This window comes from Euprymna scolopes, chromosome 11 (assembly GCF_053919585.1).
Source record: "Euprymna scolopes isolate OS-2025 chromosome 11, ASM5391958v1, whole genome shotgun sequence".
Lineage (NCBI taxonomy): Eukaryota > Metazoa > Mollusca > Cephalopoda > Sepiida > Sepiolidae > Euprymna > Euprymna scolopes.
In genome coordinates this window covers 5,318,779-5,336,211 of record NC_136492.1, presented here as the reverse complement: position 1 = coordinate 5,336,211, position 17,433 = coordinate 5,318,779, and the positions used below count along the sequence as shown (strand labels likewise).

General features: G+C 33.0%; 1 protein-coding gene across 2 annotated transcripts in view; it reads right to left on the bottom strand.

Moving 5' to 3' along the window:
- LOC145287748 (sodium leak channel NALCN-like) overlaps positions 1 to 17,433 on the bottom strand; it is a 275,430-nt gene that overhangs the window by 171,485 nt on the left and 86,512 nt on the right. For both annotated transcript variants that reach the window (XM_080135514.1, XM_080135515.1), the window contains exon 12: positions 15,674 to 15,805. In XM_080135514.1, coding sequence (XP_079991640.1) covers positions 15,674 to 15,805 — 132 coding nt within the window. The remainder of the gene's footprint in view (positions 1 to 15,673; positions 15,806 to 17,433) is intronic.

The window sequence follows — 17,433 nt, the reverse complement described above, 5'->3', positions numbered from 1 at the left end:
CAAGTTCTTGATGAGCTGTCCCCTTAACTAATCCAATTTACCAAATTTCCACTACTAACGATGTTATCCCATTGACTACTGTACATTCATTAACCCTTATTCTCGAGTGGCCTTCAGGCTTTGATAAGTGGTGACTTCTTTGTAAAAAAAAAAAACTAACTGCACTGCACGATTTGCAACATTAATTTAATAATTGGTTCACTTGAAGATGAGAATAAAGAGTCAGCACATCATACAGTAGAACCTCGAGATACGGCATTAATCCGTTCTGGGTTTGGGATCATAAGATGAATTCACTGAATGGTGGTGCCTAAGCAAAATTTTATACATTACATATTAAAAATTAGTAACAAAATACAGTACACTATATAATACACATGTATATAATTAAATAACATAAGGCAGGACAAATACTGTAACCTGTAAGGCAGGACAAATACTGTAACCTGTAAGGCAGGACAAATACTGTAACCTGTAAGGCAGGACAAATACTGTAACCTTTAAAACAAAAACAAAAAAAAAAAACATATCCCGGGGTTCTACTGTACAAATATATTTTTAGTTTTGGTTTTTAATGGGGCGAACCGGGGGGGGGGGGGTCCTAGACAAGAACTGGAATCCCCATATCATTTGGATTTTTTAGACTGCTGTTTTCATTTTGAGTATTTTTTTAATAAAATTTTGGTCGATGTATCTTCTAACCTTCTTTAGGTGTATCTTGCCGAACGCGGGAATCTTTTTGACTTGATAAGCTGCACAGAATTTCAAGCAAGACCCTTTATTTAATCCATGGGGTAAGTATGCTCTTGTGTTGTCAGCCATGACCAGGTAGAAAGAAGTCTTGAATAATTTGCAATTGTATTTTGAGTGTTGCCTGTACTTAGGATTGAACCTTTAACCTATAAAAAGAATGTTACTTACAACTGAATTTTATCAAGTACTTTATCCACTATGCCACTGATACCCCTGTAGATTAAATGAGGGGGCTTGTTTAAAATTCCCACAGATTCCCGAGTTAGCCAGAAAGATTCCCGAGTTCGATAATATACACCTGAAGAAGATCGATATTGAAAGCCTCAGTTTAGTTTCGAAAGACAATGGATACCCCTTGTAAGGGTAGCTATGCAGGATATCATGAGGCAAGGGTTGCACAATCCCAACCACATCTCTCCTTAATTGGCACTGTTTCAGTCCAATAGCAAGAGGAAGTTCAGGACGACTGTAAACAATGCCGAGATAAGCAAAGAGCACATACAGCACCTGGAATTCCTAAATGGTCACCCATTTTAGTACTGACCAGGGTCAATGTTGCTTAACTTTGGTGATCCAACGGGAAGTGTTGTGTTAACGTGATTGTGCCGTATATTAGGTTGACGAAAATGTTGTGAAAATAACACCCAAGATGAGATCTGTAGTCCAAATAATATGGACAATCAATCCTCCTCACAAAAATTAAAATGTAATATCTTAAGTTATCTTGATTGATTTCCAAAGTTAGACCTAAATAATAACGCATCTGACAAATCAATATTCAGCATTGCCTAGTTTTTGACAGATTTAAAATATCTTTACTGATTTTTTTTAAAGAGACCTAAATAGCAACGCATCTGACAAATCAATATTTGATTCTGACAACAAATTTTTCCCCTTTTTATCCTCGTAACATGTCCTTTATGTTGAAAAAAAAAAAAGAAAAGAAAAAAAAGTGTAATTCGCTTCAATTTCTTTCTGAAAATAACTATTCCATCAAAGAAGATTATTACAATGCAAACAATTTTAAATAACGACCACAGAAAAAGGCTCAAAATATGAGATATGTGATTTCTATTTTAAATCCAAAATAAAAATACTAGTTATCTCCTATTCAGCACTTTTTTTTTTATGTATTAACGAGACCCTCCTTTAACAAGGCCTAAAGGCTACTCGAGGATAAGAGTTAATTTTTAAAAAGTATTATTCTGAGATCAAGTCGTAGTTAATAGGTGGAATTAAATTGCAATTTATTGGAATATATAAATCACAATAAAAATATTAAAATACCATTTTAAAGAAAATTTTATTTTGAATTCTGTCATATACACACACATATATATATATATATATATATATATATATTTTATTACAATTTCACACCAAACAAGGCACATTGCCACTTTGATGTAGGGGGCTACTATCAGGGACATAAGCTACAGGGGTACTATGTGGGGAGTTGAGCAGCAAGATGTCGGTTCACGTTACACTTGAACTTCAGCATGTCAGTACAGTTGGGGAAGCAGGAACCCAGAAGGGAATTCCAAAGTCTAGTGGTTCTGGGGAAGAAACTACTGGAGTAGAAGGCTCTCTTACATCTAGGGATCTCAACTGTGAAGGGTGGGATTTTGCTGCTTCTCGGGTTTGTCGGGGGTATTTACGTCGAGGGGGTACAAGTGCTATGTTTTATATTGATTGACAGAGGAGAAATATATTAATTACTGATTTAAAAACTATGATTGTCAGATTAAGTAGCAGATGTGCCTTGTCCAGCACTAAATGTTATGCCGTTTGGTATTACTACTTTTATTCTCACAAAATGTCCTTTACATTAGAAACAAAGGTAGAATTCGCTTCAATTTCTTTCCGAAAATATGTATTCCATCAAGGAAGATTATTACAATGAATTCAATTCGGAATAATGAGGAATATGATTTCTATTTTAATTTAAAAATAAAAATACTAATTATCTCCCATTTATATTCAGAATTTTTATATGTATTAATGAGTCCCCCTTTATCAAGGCCCAAGCTTTTTTTTGTAGCTGTGAGTGTTTAAGTGACAGCAAGTACGGTGTCATGCTAAATTTGTTCCTTTCACTTGCTAAAATAATTCTGATGCTGCAAATACACTTGTTCCTTTTATTTCCGCAATCATTAAAAGAAACAGATGTCGTTAAATAAGAGCACATGGATCTTGTGTCACATCTTGTCTTCTTTGAGAAAAAGGGTTGATGGAACACCCAAGAGGAAACGGCTTGAAATAAGTGATTAAATAATGTCTTTCGGTTTTTATCCAGAATTACACACATATTAAAAAAAAAAAATTCTGTATGATGTACATACCCATAGTCAAAAGAAAATATCATATTCCAAAAATCATATAAATTGACTAAGTAGCTTTATTTTCAAATAAGAAAATCAAATTTTATAAGTAACCTAAGAGCCTCCGTTTTGTCTGCCATTTTGAAAATAATCTTAACACAAAGGGAGATAACTCAATAGTTTAAACTTGTGAGATTTATGTTGTAATGATTACAAATTTCCATTAATCGCTTAAAAATGGCTTTCTTTATAAAAATAAAACTACTTGATCAATTTATGTGATTTTTGGAATATGATATTTTCATTTCATTGCATCATATAAATTTTTCTTTATTTTTGCATTTTAATATAGGGGGAATTCCGGACAAGAACAGATTTTTTTTTTTTTACTTCAAATCACATATTTTTGTTAGTTCTAAATAGATACTAAATATATTTAATGCAAGGCCAGCAAAGTGGAGCACTCAGTAGGCATGCTAAACGTCACTATAGTAAAAATGGTCGATAAGGTTAATTTGCTAAGCACTATAATGTATAAAGCTTATAAGTATGGTTACAAAATCCTAGATGAAATAATATGAGGTGCCTTCAATAAGTTTCCAGACTTTTCTGCATAGGCACTTTTATTGATAGTACACACATGAAACTCTAGTCCCCCATGAAGTAATCTCCTCCGGCTGCAATGCACTTGCTGTACCATTCCCACAACTTCTGGAAGGCCCCATGGAAGACCTCTTGTGTGAGCGTGTCAATGACTCTCGCTACAGTCTCTTTCATCTCCTCAATTGTCTCATAACGACAGCCTCTAAGGTTTTCTTTGAGCTTAGGGAATAACCAAAAGTTGCAGGGAGCAAAGTCTGGACCATAGAGAATGCGAGGAAATGTCTTGATGTCCACCTTGGTCATGACAACGTATTTCTTTCTGATCTTCTCTGGGACGAACTTTGCATAAATCTTCTGCATCTTCAGTTCCTCGCAAATAATTGTGTGTACAGTTCCCACACTGACATCAAACTGTGCACTTATTGTCTCACACGATGAACCTTATCCATGAAATTCTTTATTTGGCCAATCAACTCTGGTGTTCTGACTTCCTTACTCCTCCCACACCTCTCATAGTCTCTCACAGACTCCCTGCCTTCCTTGAATCTCTTCTGCCACTCAAAAAACTGATGCTCAATTCATGCAAGATGGTCCAAAAGCAGTCTGAAGCATTCCATACGTTTCTGTGACATTTTTTTTCCAAGTTTAAAACAGAATTTAATTGCATATCGTTCTTGTAAAGTGTCCTCACGTCCAGATAGCATTTTTAAAATTCACCAGTTGTGACAATCAGGCTTTAGTAGAGTGTATTCCAATTTCTGCTGTAGCTGTTCATTTGAACCTGAAATCATAAAAATGGGTCAGTCATCTTATAGGAGGTATAGCAATAAAGTACTGAATTTTTAAGAATCTACGACAATTTTAAATGTCTATACAAAAAAAAGTCTGGAAACTTATTGAAAACACCTTGTGTGTGTGTGTGTGTGTGTGGTGTACTACATAGCTTTCTCACACTGCGAATGATAAATATCATCTAGATAATAACCTGTATTTTGCTGCTGTCAGCAATTTGATTTTGATATTCTAAGATTTTTTCATCTTCCTACATAAAGCAGCATCTGGTATTTCCAAATGTTTGTTCACCCATTCAATACTGACCAAGTTCAATGTTGCTTAACTTTCGTGATCGAACTAGAACTGATGCGTTCACAAATCAGATCTGTTACAAAGTAAAGTCAAATATTATCATTGTTTAATATCAGCACACGTAACTGGTAGAAGATAACCTGGCATGTCATCAGTCAGGTCGGGATTGCTGTCTGAGCTGAGATGATGCGAAACCCGAAATCAGCAATGAGGGCAGTGCATCACTAAAGATTTTGCTTGAATTTCATAGTTGACAGAATTTGAACTCAGTTTACATATTCTAATGGTTATCTCATTCCCACAGCCGGAAGATGCGACACAAGATTGGGAAAGTAGGATTTGAAAAGCCAGTGCCTTAAAAAATGCCCGGACAGCCCCATTGGCATTCTCTGGTGGAGGTGCTCCAATTAATTAGCAATAAACTAACCCTTTCTCACAGGGTGATATGGTAAAGCCTGGGAAAATAGACCTCTTAGAACTGCACAGGACTATACACCTCAACCAACAGAGAGGAAGCTATCCTAACCCAATAGCCTAAACTCTGGCTTCTTTCGGTCTGAGGGATCTTCCTTGACTTTAAGTGTAGCATTGCATGGTTAAGTTTCGTCGGCATTGTATGTTTTATTTTTTTAAATACCCTTTGTAAAAAATAATAAATAATGCTAACACTGATATTTCTGCATTTTTTTTTAATCCTTTTTCACCCCAAACATTACGACATGGAACGTAGACGGCTACTATTTGGGATCATGTCTATCAGGGTACTGTGGTGAGTTGACCGGCAACATGTCTGTTCACATAACAATTAAACTTCTGCATAGTTGGGGAAACAGAGAACAAGGAGGGAATTCCAAAGTCTAACTATAAGAATAGAAGGCTTTCCAACATCTAGAGACCTAAGCAGTGAAGGAGTGGAATTTTGCTGCTTGTCGGTTAGTCAAGAGTATGTATGCTATCAATTCATCTGAGCACATTGCATAGTTTCATGTATGATTTTCTCGGATATGCTCAGGAAAATATTAGACCGTACTAACATCGACTTTTCTACATCATTCAGCTTAATTTTGTATAAATTGCATTAAAATGCGGAAGATGAAAAGATCAAAAATATTTTTTCTGTACTTATGTTGTATAAGGACTATCATCGGAATCATCCCTCCGGTTTATGGAAAATGCCGGAAGGTGCCGATATGCTGAGCGTTTTAACTTTGATATAAAAACTCATTAAGGAAACATTTCTTTGTATTCATTGGTTTTATTATATAAAAAAAATTGAAATATTTATCTTGATTTGGATGAAAAAAAAAAGTTTGTTTGCTAATAGTTGTTTGTTATTAAAATAAAAATTTAACAAAAAAAAGTTTATTATGAAAAAAAATTAATATCCAAAATATTTTTTTGTTATTAAAAAAATCATTAAAAAAAAAAAAAAGAAACCCAAAAAGATTTTGTTTGTTATTCAAAAAATTTTAAATCAAAAAGATTTTGTTTGTTATTCAAAACTAATAAAATCAAAGATTTTGTTATTTAAAAATGAAATTATTAAAAAAAATTTTTTTTTTAATTTGTAATAAAAAAATTAAAATCAAAAATATTTTGTTAATTCAAAAAAAATTAAAATCAAAAAGATTGTTATTTAAAAATGAAATTATTAAAATAATTTCTTTTTTAAATTTGTCATTAAAACAGTTAAAATCAAAAAGATTTTGTTTGTTATTTAAAAATGAAATTATTAAAAAAAAAATTTATGCACTTATTGAACCAGATGTAACTCAGCGTTCAGCTTGGCTTTTCTCAGAACATGACATCAACAGCTCGAGTTTAGCTGATGTCTGACGTAACATAGCGATCAGCCAATCACAACGCCGCATACTGAGTTTCAACTCAACGTGTGTGTGCACACTTGAGCAGCAGACAAAAATTCTGATACTAATTGAAAGAGAAAAAACAAAAATCCATCATGTTTTACTAGCAAGTCGAGAAACACTGAGGTTATTTTGAAACAATGAATTTTACCATTTTATCGCATCAGCTCCAGACACGGGAGGCCGAAATACAGTTTTGCCAGCAAAGAAAATTGATGGCAAATTCGATGACGTGTTCAACCTGCGGCCAGGAATGTTTACTAGCAAAACAAGGAAGCATAACAGACGTGTATGGATGGAGATGTGGCAACGTGAAATGTCGCTGGTGGACAACTATTCGGACAGGGATCTTCTTTGCCAACTCACGCATGCATACTGAAATTGATTTACCTGTGGGCATTCAAGATGACTACAAAAAACCTCCAGCGCAAATGTGGGTTGGGTTCATGCCACACAATTGTCGATTGAAAGAATTTCCTGCAAGACATTTGCCAGGATTATTTTCTCAGGAATCGCCAGCAGATAGGAGACCTAGGTCATACAGTTGAGATAGAGGAGTCTGTTTTCAACTGATGAAAACACAACGTCAGCAGACTTCTCACACTGGATCTTCGGTGGATACGACCCCGCTGATAAAAATGCAAACATTTGGTAGCGATTTGTTTGCCTCTATATTAATTCACATCACCAAAAGCTACCTTACATGTCCGCTACCTTTTCTCCGTCCACTTTGTTGTTCGATGCTGTGGAAAAGTCTGAGGATAAGACATCTTCCTGAGAAAATTTTCCTGGCATTGAAAAATAAAAAAAATTCCCAACTACTCGCAGGGATTCAGCAATAAAAAAAAAATAAAAAAAATATTAATAATAATAAAAAAAATATTTTAATTATTTGTTTTTTTTGTTCTGTTTTCCTATATATATATATATATATATATATATATATATATATATATATAAATATATATATAAAATAAATACTTTATCCCCCCCCCACAAAAAAAATCACCAAAACCATTTGCTTCAAATTATTTATTTAAAAGAAAAAATATTTACTAACCATTTAAAAAAAATAAATAAATAAATAAATAAATAAAATTTGCTTAAAAATTATTTGACACATAAAAAAAACAACAACAAAAAAACACCTTTTCTTCACACAGTTAATAAAAATTAAAAATTATGGTAGTTTTTTGCTGATTTTTGTTGTTAATGTTTCTACATTTAAAATTGTACTTTTTCTTTTACATAGCATTGTTATTATTTCATCAGCAACGCTCGGCATTCTCCGGCTGTTGACGTCATGCTTCGGAGAAAGCTGAGCGAATGTTAGGGTTACATCTGGTTCAATAAGTGCATAAAGTATCCCAAAAAAATTATTAAAAAAAACAAAACATCAAAACATTTTGTTTATTACCCTCCAAAAATTATTAAATGAAATGAAAAAGTTTGTTATTAAAAAAAAATCATTAAAAACGTCAAAACAAATTTTGTTTGTTATTCAAAAAAAAAATCATCCAATTTTTTTTTTGATTCTATTCTTTAAAAAGAATTTTTTTTTTTTATTTTATTCTTAAAACAATTTAAAAAATCTTTTAAAATTTTGTTCTTAAAAAAAAATTATTCATGAAACTTAACTTTTCTTTCTTGATTTGAATTTTAATTTTTTAAATGTTTTATAAAGATTGTCCAGTTATCATTCAAGAACATCATTTTTATTTTTTAATTAATTTTTCTTTGAATTAGCTTTGTACTAACAGAAATAATATATTTTTCATTGAAAAAAATTGATCAGCGTTTGCAAAAAAAAACAAAAAAACTTTCGTTCGGCATCTTCTGGCAATTTTCATAAACCACTTAGACAATTTTGACAATAATACGGTCCTTGTATTGCATAAATACCTGTTTTTTTTCTTAAAGTTTTTTATTCTAACTGAAAAAGCAGGCAGAAAAATGAAAAAAGAAAAAAAAGAAAAAAAAAGAAAATAATTGCAACTAAAAAGTATTTTATATTTTTTGTTTATGAAAAATAGCAAAAGAAGCGATTGGTTAAAGCATAGCAAATCCCCGATGTACATCACTCCGAAGAAAAGAAAAACATCAAAATTAAAAATGGTGAATTAAATGACTAAAAAATAAAGATGGATAGACTACAAAATCAATAAAATACCAAGCAACAAATGCAGATATTAAAAAAAAAGATGGCTCGAAACATTTGGTTAAATCCTGTCTGGAAAAAAAAAAAAATTGTAAATAAAAAATTAATATATGTTTCAGAATGTTTGAACCCATTTCGAAATGGATAAAGTGCTACGTGATAATCAGTTCTAAGTGACAGTCTTCTTATTTAGTTATAGTGTTTGGTTTGGTTGTTTTGCTTTACAGCATATCAACCTTTTTGGGGATTTAGTCATTTTGGTAAAAGTTTTTATGTTTTATATCTTCAAATATTTATGCAACGTATTCAGTTAGTGGGGGATGCCCTTTTCTCTTCCCTGCAACTTTTTTCCACACAGAAGAGACGTTGCAAGCCTGTCTCTGTTTTATTGTTATTTCCATGGCAAGTGCTCGTCTGAGCTTCAATCTATGCCCCCTACCCCATTGCCAAACTTTCACGAAAAACACTCGTCTATCTGAAACCACTATCAATAATTTCTCCCACTGTTTATCTGTGCCTAAACCTATATATAGATTCCATGAACAAAGCTTTTTCTTAAAACTGCACGTCTACGGAAATCGCTATCATTTGCTTGCTTTCCAAATGACTAGAATATAATTGTCTTCAAGTCCAATGTAAACAAGTTATTGATGATCTGTCCTCTTAAGTAATTTAATTTACCCCAAAATTCCACTTCTAACGATTACTACAATATTACCCCATTGATGACTGTTCACTCATTAACCTTTATCCTCTAGTGCCCCCCCCCACCCCGCCCGAAGATGCTGGATATCATAAATTAGATATAGAGACTTGAAGGAAGTACATCTGATGAAAACCAGAGAATTCAATGGCCAAAACGTTGCACATGCAATAACATAGGCTAGGTTGTTTGTTTTACGGCATATCAACTCTTTTTTTGTAATTTAATGCCGAATACAGTCGTTTTGAAATTTTTTTTTTTTTGCTTGAAATTCTTTACATCTTCAAACATTTATTTATGGTGTTTTGGTTTGGTTGTTTTGTAAAGGAAAATTGTTTTTTGTTTTTTTTAATTTTTCGCTTTGCAGAACATGATTGAGTTTTACAAAGGGGAAGGAAAAAAACTATAACATCAATGTTTGGTGTATTTTACGTCAGGAAGCCAATATCTTCAGACAGACTGATCTGGTAGCACTAGATTCCAGGAAAGTGGGTTAGGATTAAAACAAACTAGCAAGCTGCCTGGCGTTGCCTGGTCATAAAATATAAAATTATATAAATATTATATTTTAATTCATACAGAAACTGAGACATGTGCATGCGAGAATTATGTTTTTTTTTTTCTAAGTAAAAAAAAAAAAATACTCAAGTTGAGATTGAGATCGAGACCAAAATCTAAAGACAATGAGTGAAATATGATAATCATTAGGCCAGCTTTACATGATCTTTAAAAAATGTTTTCAAACCTACTTATTCTTAACATAAGGAATTTGCCATGTGAACCATTCACGCATGCACATTTGTGAAACAGTTGACAAACAGATAAAAATCTGATGACCCCCCCCCCCACATACCAATTTTTAAATTTTGACCCCTTAGCAGTCCTTTTTTCTGGATGAAAACCGTTTATATACCAAATTTCAAGCCTGTAGATCTAAAATTTGTTGAGTATATAGGTTGAGAAGTGTTCTCATACTCGTACACATTCTCACTTTTATAGATATAACAAATAAGATGGAGATAATTGTTTGAAGTATGTAAAGAATGGAAATTCTAGTTCTATATTTTCTTTAATATCTTTCTTTTTTTTTTTTTACAAAGGAGTCACCACTTATCAAGGCCCAGAGACCACTCGAGGATAAGGGTTAATGAGTATATAGTTGCCAAAGATAACGTGTTGTAGTAATCATTAGTAGTGGAAATTTGGTAAATTGGATTACTTAAGGAGATGGCTTATCAAGAATTTGTTTACATTGAACTTGAAGACGACCATATTGTAGTCAGTTGGAAAGCAGGAAAACAGAAGAGAGTTCCACAGGCGTGCAGTTCTAAGAAGCTTTGTTCATGGAATCTACGTTTAGGTTTAGGCACAGATAAAGAGTGGGGGAAATTATTGATAGTGGTTTCAGCTAGACGAGTGTTTTTCGTGAAAGTCAGGACATAGATTTGAGCTCAGACATCAAATCGTGAACAAAACAGTCTATGAGTGCGGTTATTTAAATGCGCATTGTCAGCATAATAGAAGTCAGAAAAAGCCAAAGAATTTAAAAAAAAAAAAATACATCAGTATTTAACCAAATGTTTCCTCTCTCAGAAATACATCAAACGTTTTCCTTTTCTTGGGTAAATACAAACTCTTGGAAGCAAATTAATACAAACTAATTGCATTATCGCAACAGCCACTTACTATTGATTTATTGATGGCAACAACCATCGGTGTTTATTGCAGGAGATTAATTGTCTTACAAGCAAAATAGTTTTCCAATAAACGACTTTGGGATAAGATTTTCTTTTTAGGTTGAAAAGCTAATACATGATGGACTTTCCCGTCGATTTCGACGTATGATCTTCCACCACAACAACTAAGTTGCTCGGAAATCCACACAGATGATTTGTTTATAGTGGTGAAGGCTTTGTGTAGAACCAACCACACTTTTTGGTATTACTGCTAACCTTTATCGGTGCAGATGACTGCCACAGGACAGAGTATATTGTAGACCGCAGGTTTTTACATCAGAGTTTCCTTCTCCTAGATGCACGTCTTAACGAAGACTGAGGGTACATCTCTCCCAGTGAATTAATACGCCCCCAGGTGCATTAATTCACTAAGAGAGATGCACCTTTTGTTGGAAATTTCTACGACTCAGCGTGGTACATACAATGCTTAGCCTTCCCAAATGGTCACCCATCTGGTACTGGCCAGGCTCAACGTTGCTTAACTTTGGTGATCTAGCGAGAACTGGTGTGTCAACGTGATTGTGCTGATTATATATATATATATATATAAATATCTTTCACAGAGCAAATATATCAAGATAGAGAAACCTCTGCACCGTTAAGAGGAGCAATTAAATATATTAAATAAAAGATGAGGAATAAAAGTCACATACAATTTTATCAGATCAATAAGGAAAGAATGCTGACTGTTCTACTCTTCTGATGAGAAGCTGTTAGCTTCGAAATGCCATGGCCATGTAGCGACACATAAATGTTTGTGTAAAACAAATATAAAGTATATCTTGCTCTTCTTCGGTACTGAGCACTCTTTTATTAACCTTGTTAAACTTCATTGGTTGCTTTACCTCTGGAAAATATTAACCTGGAATTATATATATATATATATATATATATGTATATATCTGGTTGAGATTACTTTACTCGTAAATATTAACTCTTTAATATTTATAATATATTTTAAGTTTACCATTTTGATTACCTTGGTAAACTTATTGTAATTTTTATTTTATATATATATATATATATAAATACTGTTGCTGGGTCCAAATCTATCGACTGGTGTTAATCGTGACACTCTGCACTGATGATTCCCGAAAGGATGAAACACTAGTGTCTGTAGGTATTTAATAGTTATTATAGTAAATAATTATGACAGCCCCTTTAAGAAACTCGTTTCTTATTGTTGAGAACTTTCGGTTGAATTAAATAGTCGGTCAATTTAGCTCTTATGCGCAGATCATCATATAATGATTAGATCACTGCGACTGACGTTAAAAAACATTTTTAAAAGATAAATATTTAAATTTCAACAGCATTTCCCCCCGTTAACAGTAGCCGAATGGATTAGGTCCTTGCTAATGAAGCCAGGGATAGCTTCTGTTGCCGGGTTCGAATCTGCACTGATGATTCTCGAAAGGATAAAACACTAGTGTCTGCAGGTATTTAATAATTAGTATAGTAAATAATTTATATATATATATATATATATATAATTATTATTATTATAAATATTTAATATAATTATTATTATTATTATATTTTTTGCTGTAAATATGCACATAATCAATTTTAGATAGACGATTTATAAAAATTAATTTTCCTGAAAGAATTTTCACACTGAAAGTATAATTTGATGTATTTCTGATCAGCCATATAAATGTTGGTTTTTCTAAATAAGAGATGAAAGGGTTGTTGACACAAAATGGCCATTGTCTAACACACATTCTCAAAAATCTAAACTCAATTTTTAACAACTAAATGCAGGCATCCTTCAACTCCAAAACAATCATGTGCGCGCTCGCATTGAACGTTTCTCCTTCTGAAATTATCACGTGTTTTTTACTTACATCACGTAACACGGTAAAAAATAACAAAGAAATGAAACTGTTGCTGCTACCATTCAGGAGAGATGGGAATAAAGAGTTGACAACTTTTGAAGAGGTCAGACGTGAGAGTAAGGAGTTGGCAATTTTTGCAGAAGTTAGAAATGGGAGTTAAGTGTTGGCAATTTTTGCAGGGATTGAAAATCAGAAATTTATATGGGGTTTAGAAATAGGGTTTAGGAGTTGACGATTCTTGCAGGGGTCAGAAGTGGGAGTAAGATATTGGTAGTTTTTGCAGGAGTCAGAAATCATAAAGTTTTGCAGAGATAAGTGGGCGTAAGGAGTTGGCAATTTTTTAAGGGGTCAGAAACTGGCAACTTTTTCAGGGGTCAGGAGTCAGCAACTTTGCGGGGGGGGGGGGGGTCAGAAGTGAAAATAAGGAATTGGCAATTTTTTAAGGGCTCAGGAGTCAGCAATTTTTGCAGGGGGTAAGTGGGTGTAAGGAGTTGACAATTTTTCAAAGTGTCATGAGTTGGGAATTTTTTAAGGGATCAGGAATCAGCAATTTTTGCAGAGTTAAGAAGTGGGAGTAAGGAGTTATCACTTTCTAAAGGGTCAGAAGTGGAAATAAGGAATTGACAATTTTTGCAATGGCGGTAAAGAGTTGGTAATTTTTTCATGGATCACATTATGAAATAAGCAATTTTTGCGAAAGTGAGAATGAGGTTTCCTGTAGCAAGTTCATTTCTTTGTTATTATTTCCTTGTTTTTGGCTAAATTAACATTCAACAATTTTCATTTAAAATAAATTTCTCAATAAAAAAGACAATTCTGGATATAAATACGCAACAAAATAATGACAAAACGGAAAATGATTAGTTCAAGAATTACGACGTTGATAACGCAATTTTACGTTATAAACAATCTGCAACAGATGAAATTAAAAAAAAAAAATAAAAGTAATATTAAGAACAAAAACAAAAAATTGTTAAATATAAACAAAATATGTTACGGAATAATTACAGATTTTGAAATCAAACAACAACATAAAATTTGGTGACTTTAACATTTATGACTTTATTTGTAATTAATTTATTTCTAATTAAATTTTTAAAAAATGCATTCTAGGTAATAACACAATTACATACGTGTCATGTTAAAATTAGTAAATGATTGACTAGAAGATCTGTTAGGACTATTTTTTACAAAAAATACATTAACAATCCCCGTTTTCAAGAATTAAAATTATTTTTTTAAACTCATAGATTGTAGTTACCTTCCCCCAGATTTTAAGAACTCTTCATTAATATAATGTTGATGAATTTTATTTTCACTTAAAGCTAAAAGGCCTTCAATAGTTTGAATCTGAAGATGGGAACTGTTTCGAGATAAGTTGTTGTGATATTAATTTTATTTTTATCTTTTTATTGGATTAAAATGTTAATAACTACATTTTATTTCAGTATTTAATTTATATTTGTATTTTTTTTATTGTTTTATTTAATAATAGATTTTCTCGTCCATAAATTTTCTTTATTATATCTACCAAGTTGATCTTAAAGATAGCATAGACTCAACAATTATATTCTCTTTACAGCCCCCCTCCTCCTTGTAATTATTTTTCTATCATTTTTTTTTATCATTTATTATTTTACTTATAATTATTCCTATATTTTATCATTGTTTGTAATTTTCGTAATTTTTACAAATTTCAACATAACACATAAATATGTAATCTATATGTATAAATCTCACCTATCTGCTTAAATGTATGTATGTATGTATGTTTGTATGTCTGCCTAAAACTTTCGACAGAGGCGATTGATTTTCACGAGATCAGTATCATTTTGAAGCTCGACATCTTGGACGCCAAATATCGAAAAATTCACCATAAACATTAATTCCTTTACCCTCGACTGAGCACTTTTCTACAAGGACGGATCGATTCTTTGCTGGCCATTTTTGCAAGTCATTGTATCGGTTGGATTGACTTTGCCTAATTTTAACGTTCCGAACTTCCGGTCGCCTCATGGAATAGCGGTAAGACGTCAGATTTTCTTTCACTTTCTTTTCCGCCTTCACGTCATGGGTTTGAGCATGCCTGCTAACTATGACACCCCTCCAAACACCCAGGCAACGCCGGCCACCCAGGCTAGTTATAATTATACGTTATTACTTAGAATGCATTTTTTAAAAAAAATTAATGTTTTTGTGTGTAGATTAAATTTCATTAAAAAGGACATTGGTACTAGTGCACTTATTGATCCGTGCTGAAATAATAACATTTAAAAAGCCATTCTTACCATGGGGAGGGGAGGGTGTTTTGTACCTATTCTATAGTTTAACCTTACAATTGAATAAAAAAAAAACATACCATAAAACTTTAATTAAACTTGGAAATACGATTTAAAAAAATGGCGTGGATCAGTAAGTGCACTAGCACCAGGACATTAACTCAAGGACATAAATTTTTTTATTTCGAATGAATTTTCCTTTAAAATTCATAATTTACAAAATTAAATGAATAATATTTTAAGAGCAGCTGAAACACTGAAGATTGAAAAAAGTTAAAGAGGAGAACGAAAAAAAAAGTGAAGTACAGAACGCAAAGAATTCTGAGCTTACGTGAGGGAAAGTGTCAAACTTTTTATTGTTTGTGATGATGCAGAAGAGTTGTAAACTAATACTCGATGCGATGATCAGCAGGCACATGGTGAACAGAATCAGGCTGCCCAGTTTTCGGCCAGGACCAAAGATCTGGAAAAAAAAAAAAAAAAAAAAAAAAAGATATAATAATTGTTAGGAATTATAATAACGAAAAATCCTTAACTCATTAATTTTCAAATGTACACTCTTTTCATCAAAGAATAAACATTAATAACAAAATGTATCACTGGTTATCAAAATAATAACGAAAAATCCTTAACCCATGAATTTTCAAATATAGACTCTTTTCATCAGAGAATAAACATTAATAACAAAATATATCACTGGTCAGCAAAAATTTGAAATTTTGATTATATATATATATATATATATATAAAGAGAAAAATTTAGCTCTAATAAGCATTAGGCTGATTGGTTTGTTTGTTTAATCAGCATATCGACCCCCTTTGGGTCATTAAATGTTGTATATGAGTTTTTTGTTTTAATTTTTGTTGTTTTGGAAGTTGCTTATTTTCAAATTTTTAGTTGCTTTCTAGGTTTGTTGCCTTTGAATATTTAAATAATGTTTTGATGTGTTATAACGATAAAAAAGGGAATAACTCTAACTAAAGAAAGTAAGAGTTATTGCCCTTATAGAGCTTTGAAAAGACTACAAAGCTCCAGAGAGGAGGGAACAAAACAATAAAATATCGTTCTGTAAATAATTTAAGGTTTCTGTCATGAATAAATTGTATTTAAATTATTATGTGCTAGCTTGCTTATTATACAAATATCCAATAATTCTGACATCCCATTTTTTTTTTTTTTTTTTTTTTTTATTATATTTTCACCCCAAACAAGGCACATTGCCACTTTGGTGTAGGGGGCTACTATCAGGGGAAACATCTACTGGGGCACTATGTAGGGATTAGGGCAGCGAGATGTTGGTTCACGTTGCACTTGAACTTATGCATGTCAGTACAGTTGGGGAAGCAGTGACCTGGAATGGAATTCCAAAGTCTAGCAGTTCTGGGGAAGAAACTACTGGAGTAGAACGATCTTTTACATCTAGGGATCTCTACAGTGTGGGGGTGGGATTTTGCAGCTTGTCGGGTCTGTCGAGGGTGTTCACGTCGTGGGGGCACAAGTGCTTGCAGTTCTTCAGAGCATTCACCATTATAATACTTGTAGAACAGGCAGAGGGATGCAACGTTTCGACGATGGGACAGAGGCTGAAGTTTTGATGCCAGTTTAGGGCCTATCAGATTTGCGACTCTCTTTTGAACCCTGTCAAGGAGAGAGAGACTAGTAGCCGATGCACCGGCCCAAATATGACAGCAATACTCCATACATGGGCGAATAGTGGCCTTATAGAGGTACAGGATACTTTCGGGTGTTAGAAGTTTTCTAGCACGGTAGAGAGAGCCCACCTTCCTCGCAGCGGCCCTGGCAATGCCCTCGATGTAATTGTTCCAGCTCATGTTTCCTGTGAACGTTAGGCCAAGGAGCTTGAAAGACGTACTCTCAGCTAAAGAGTTGTTGGCCATTGCTATAGGTGGTAGAGAAGGTTTCCTGTAATTATTGAATGAAACCAGTTTTGTCTTGGTGGCATTGAACGTTACCATCCATTTTTGTCCCCATTCCACTACTGATTTGAGGTCATCCTCTAGTGTTTCTGCCATTACTTTAGATATATGTTCATTTGTTTTCCTGTCGTGCCTGCTATAGAGTGTGGTGTC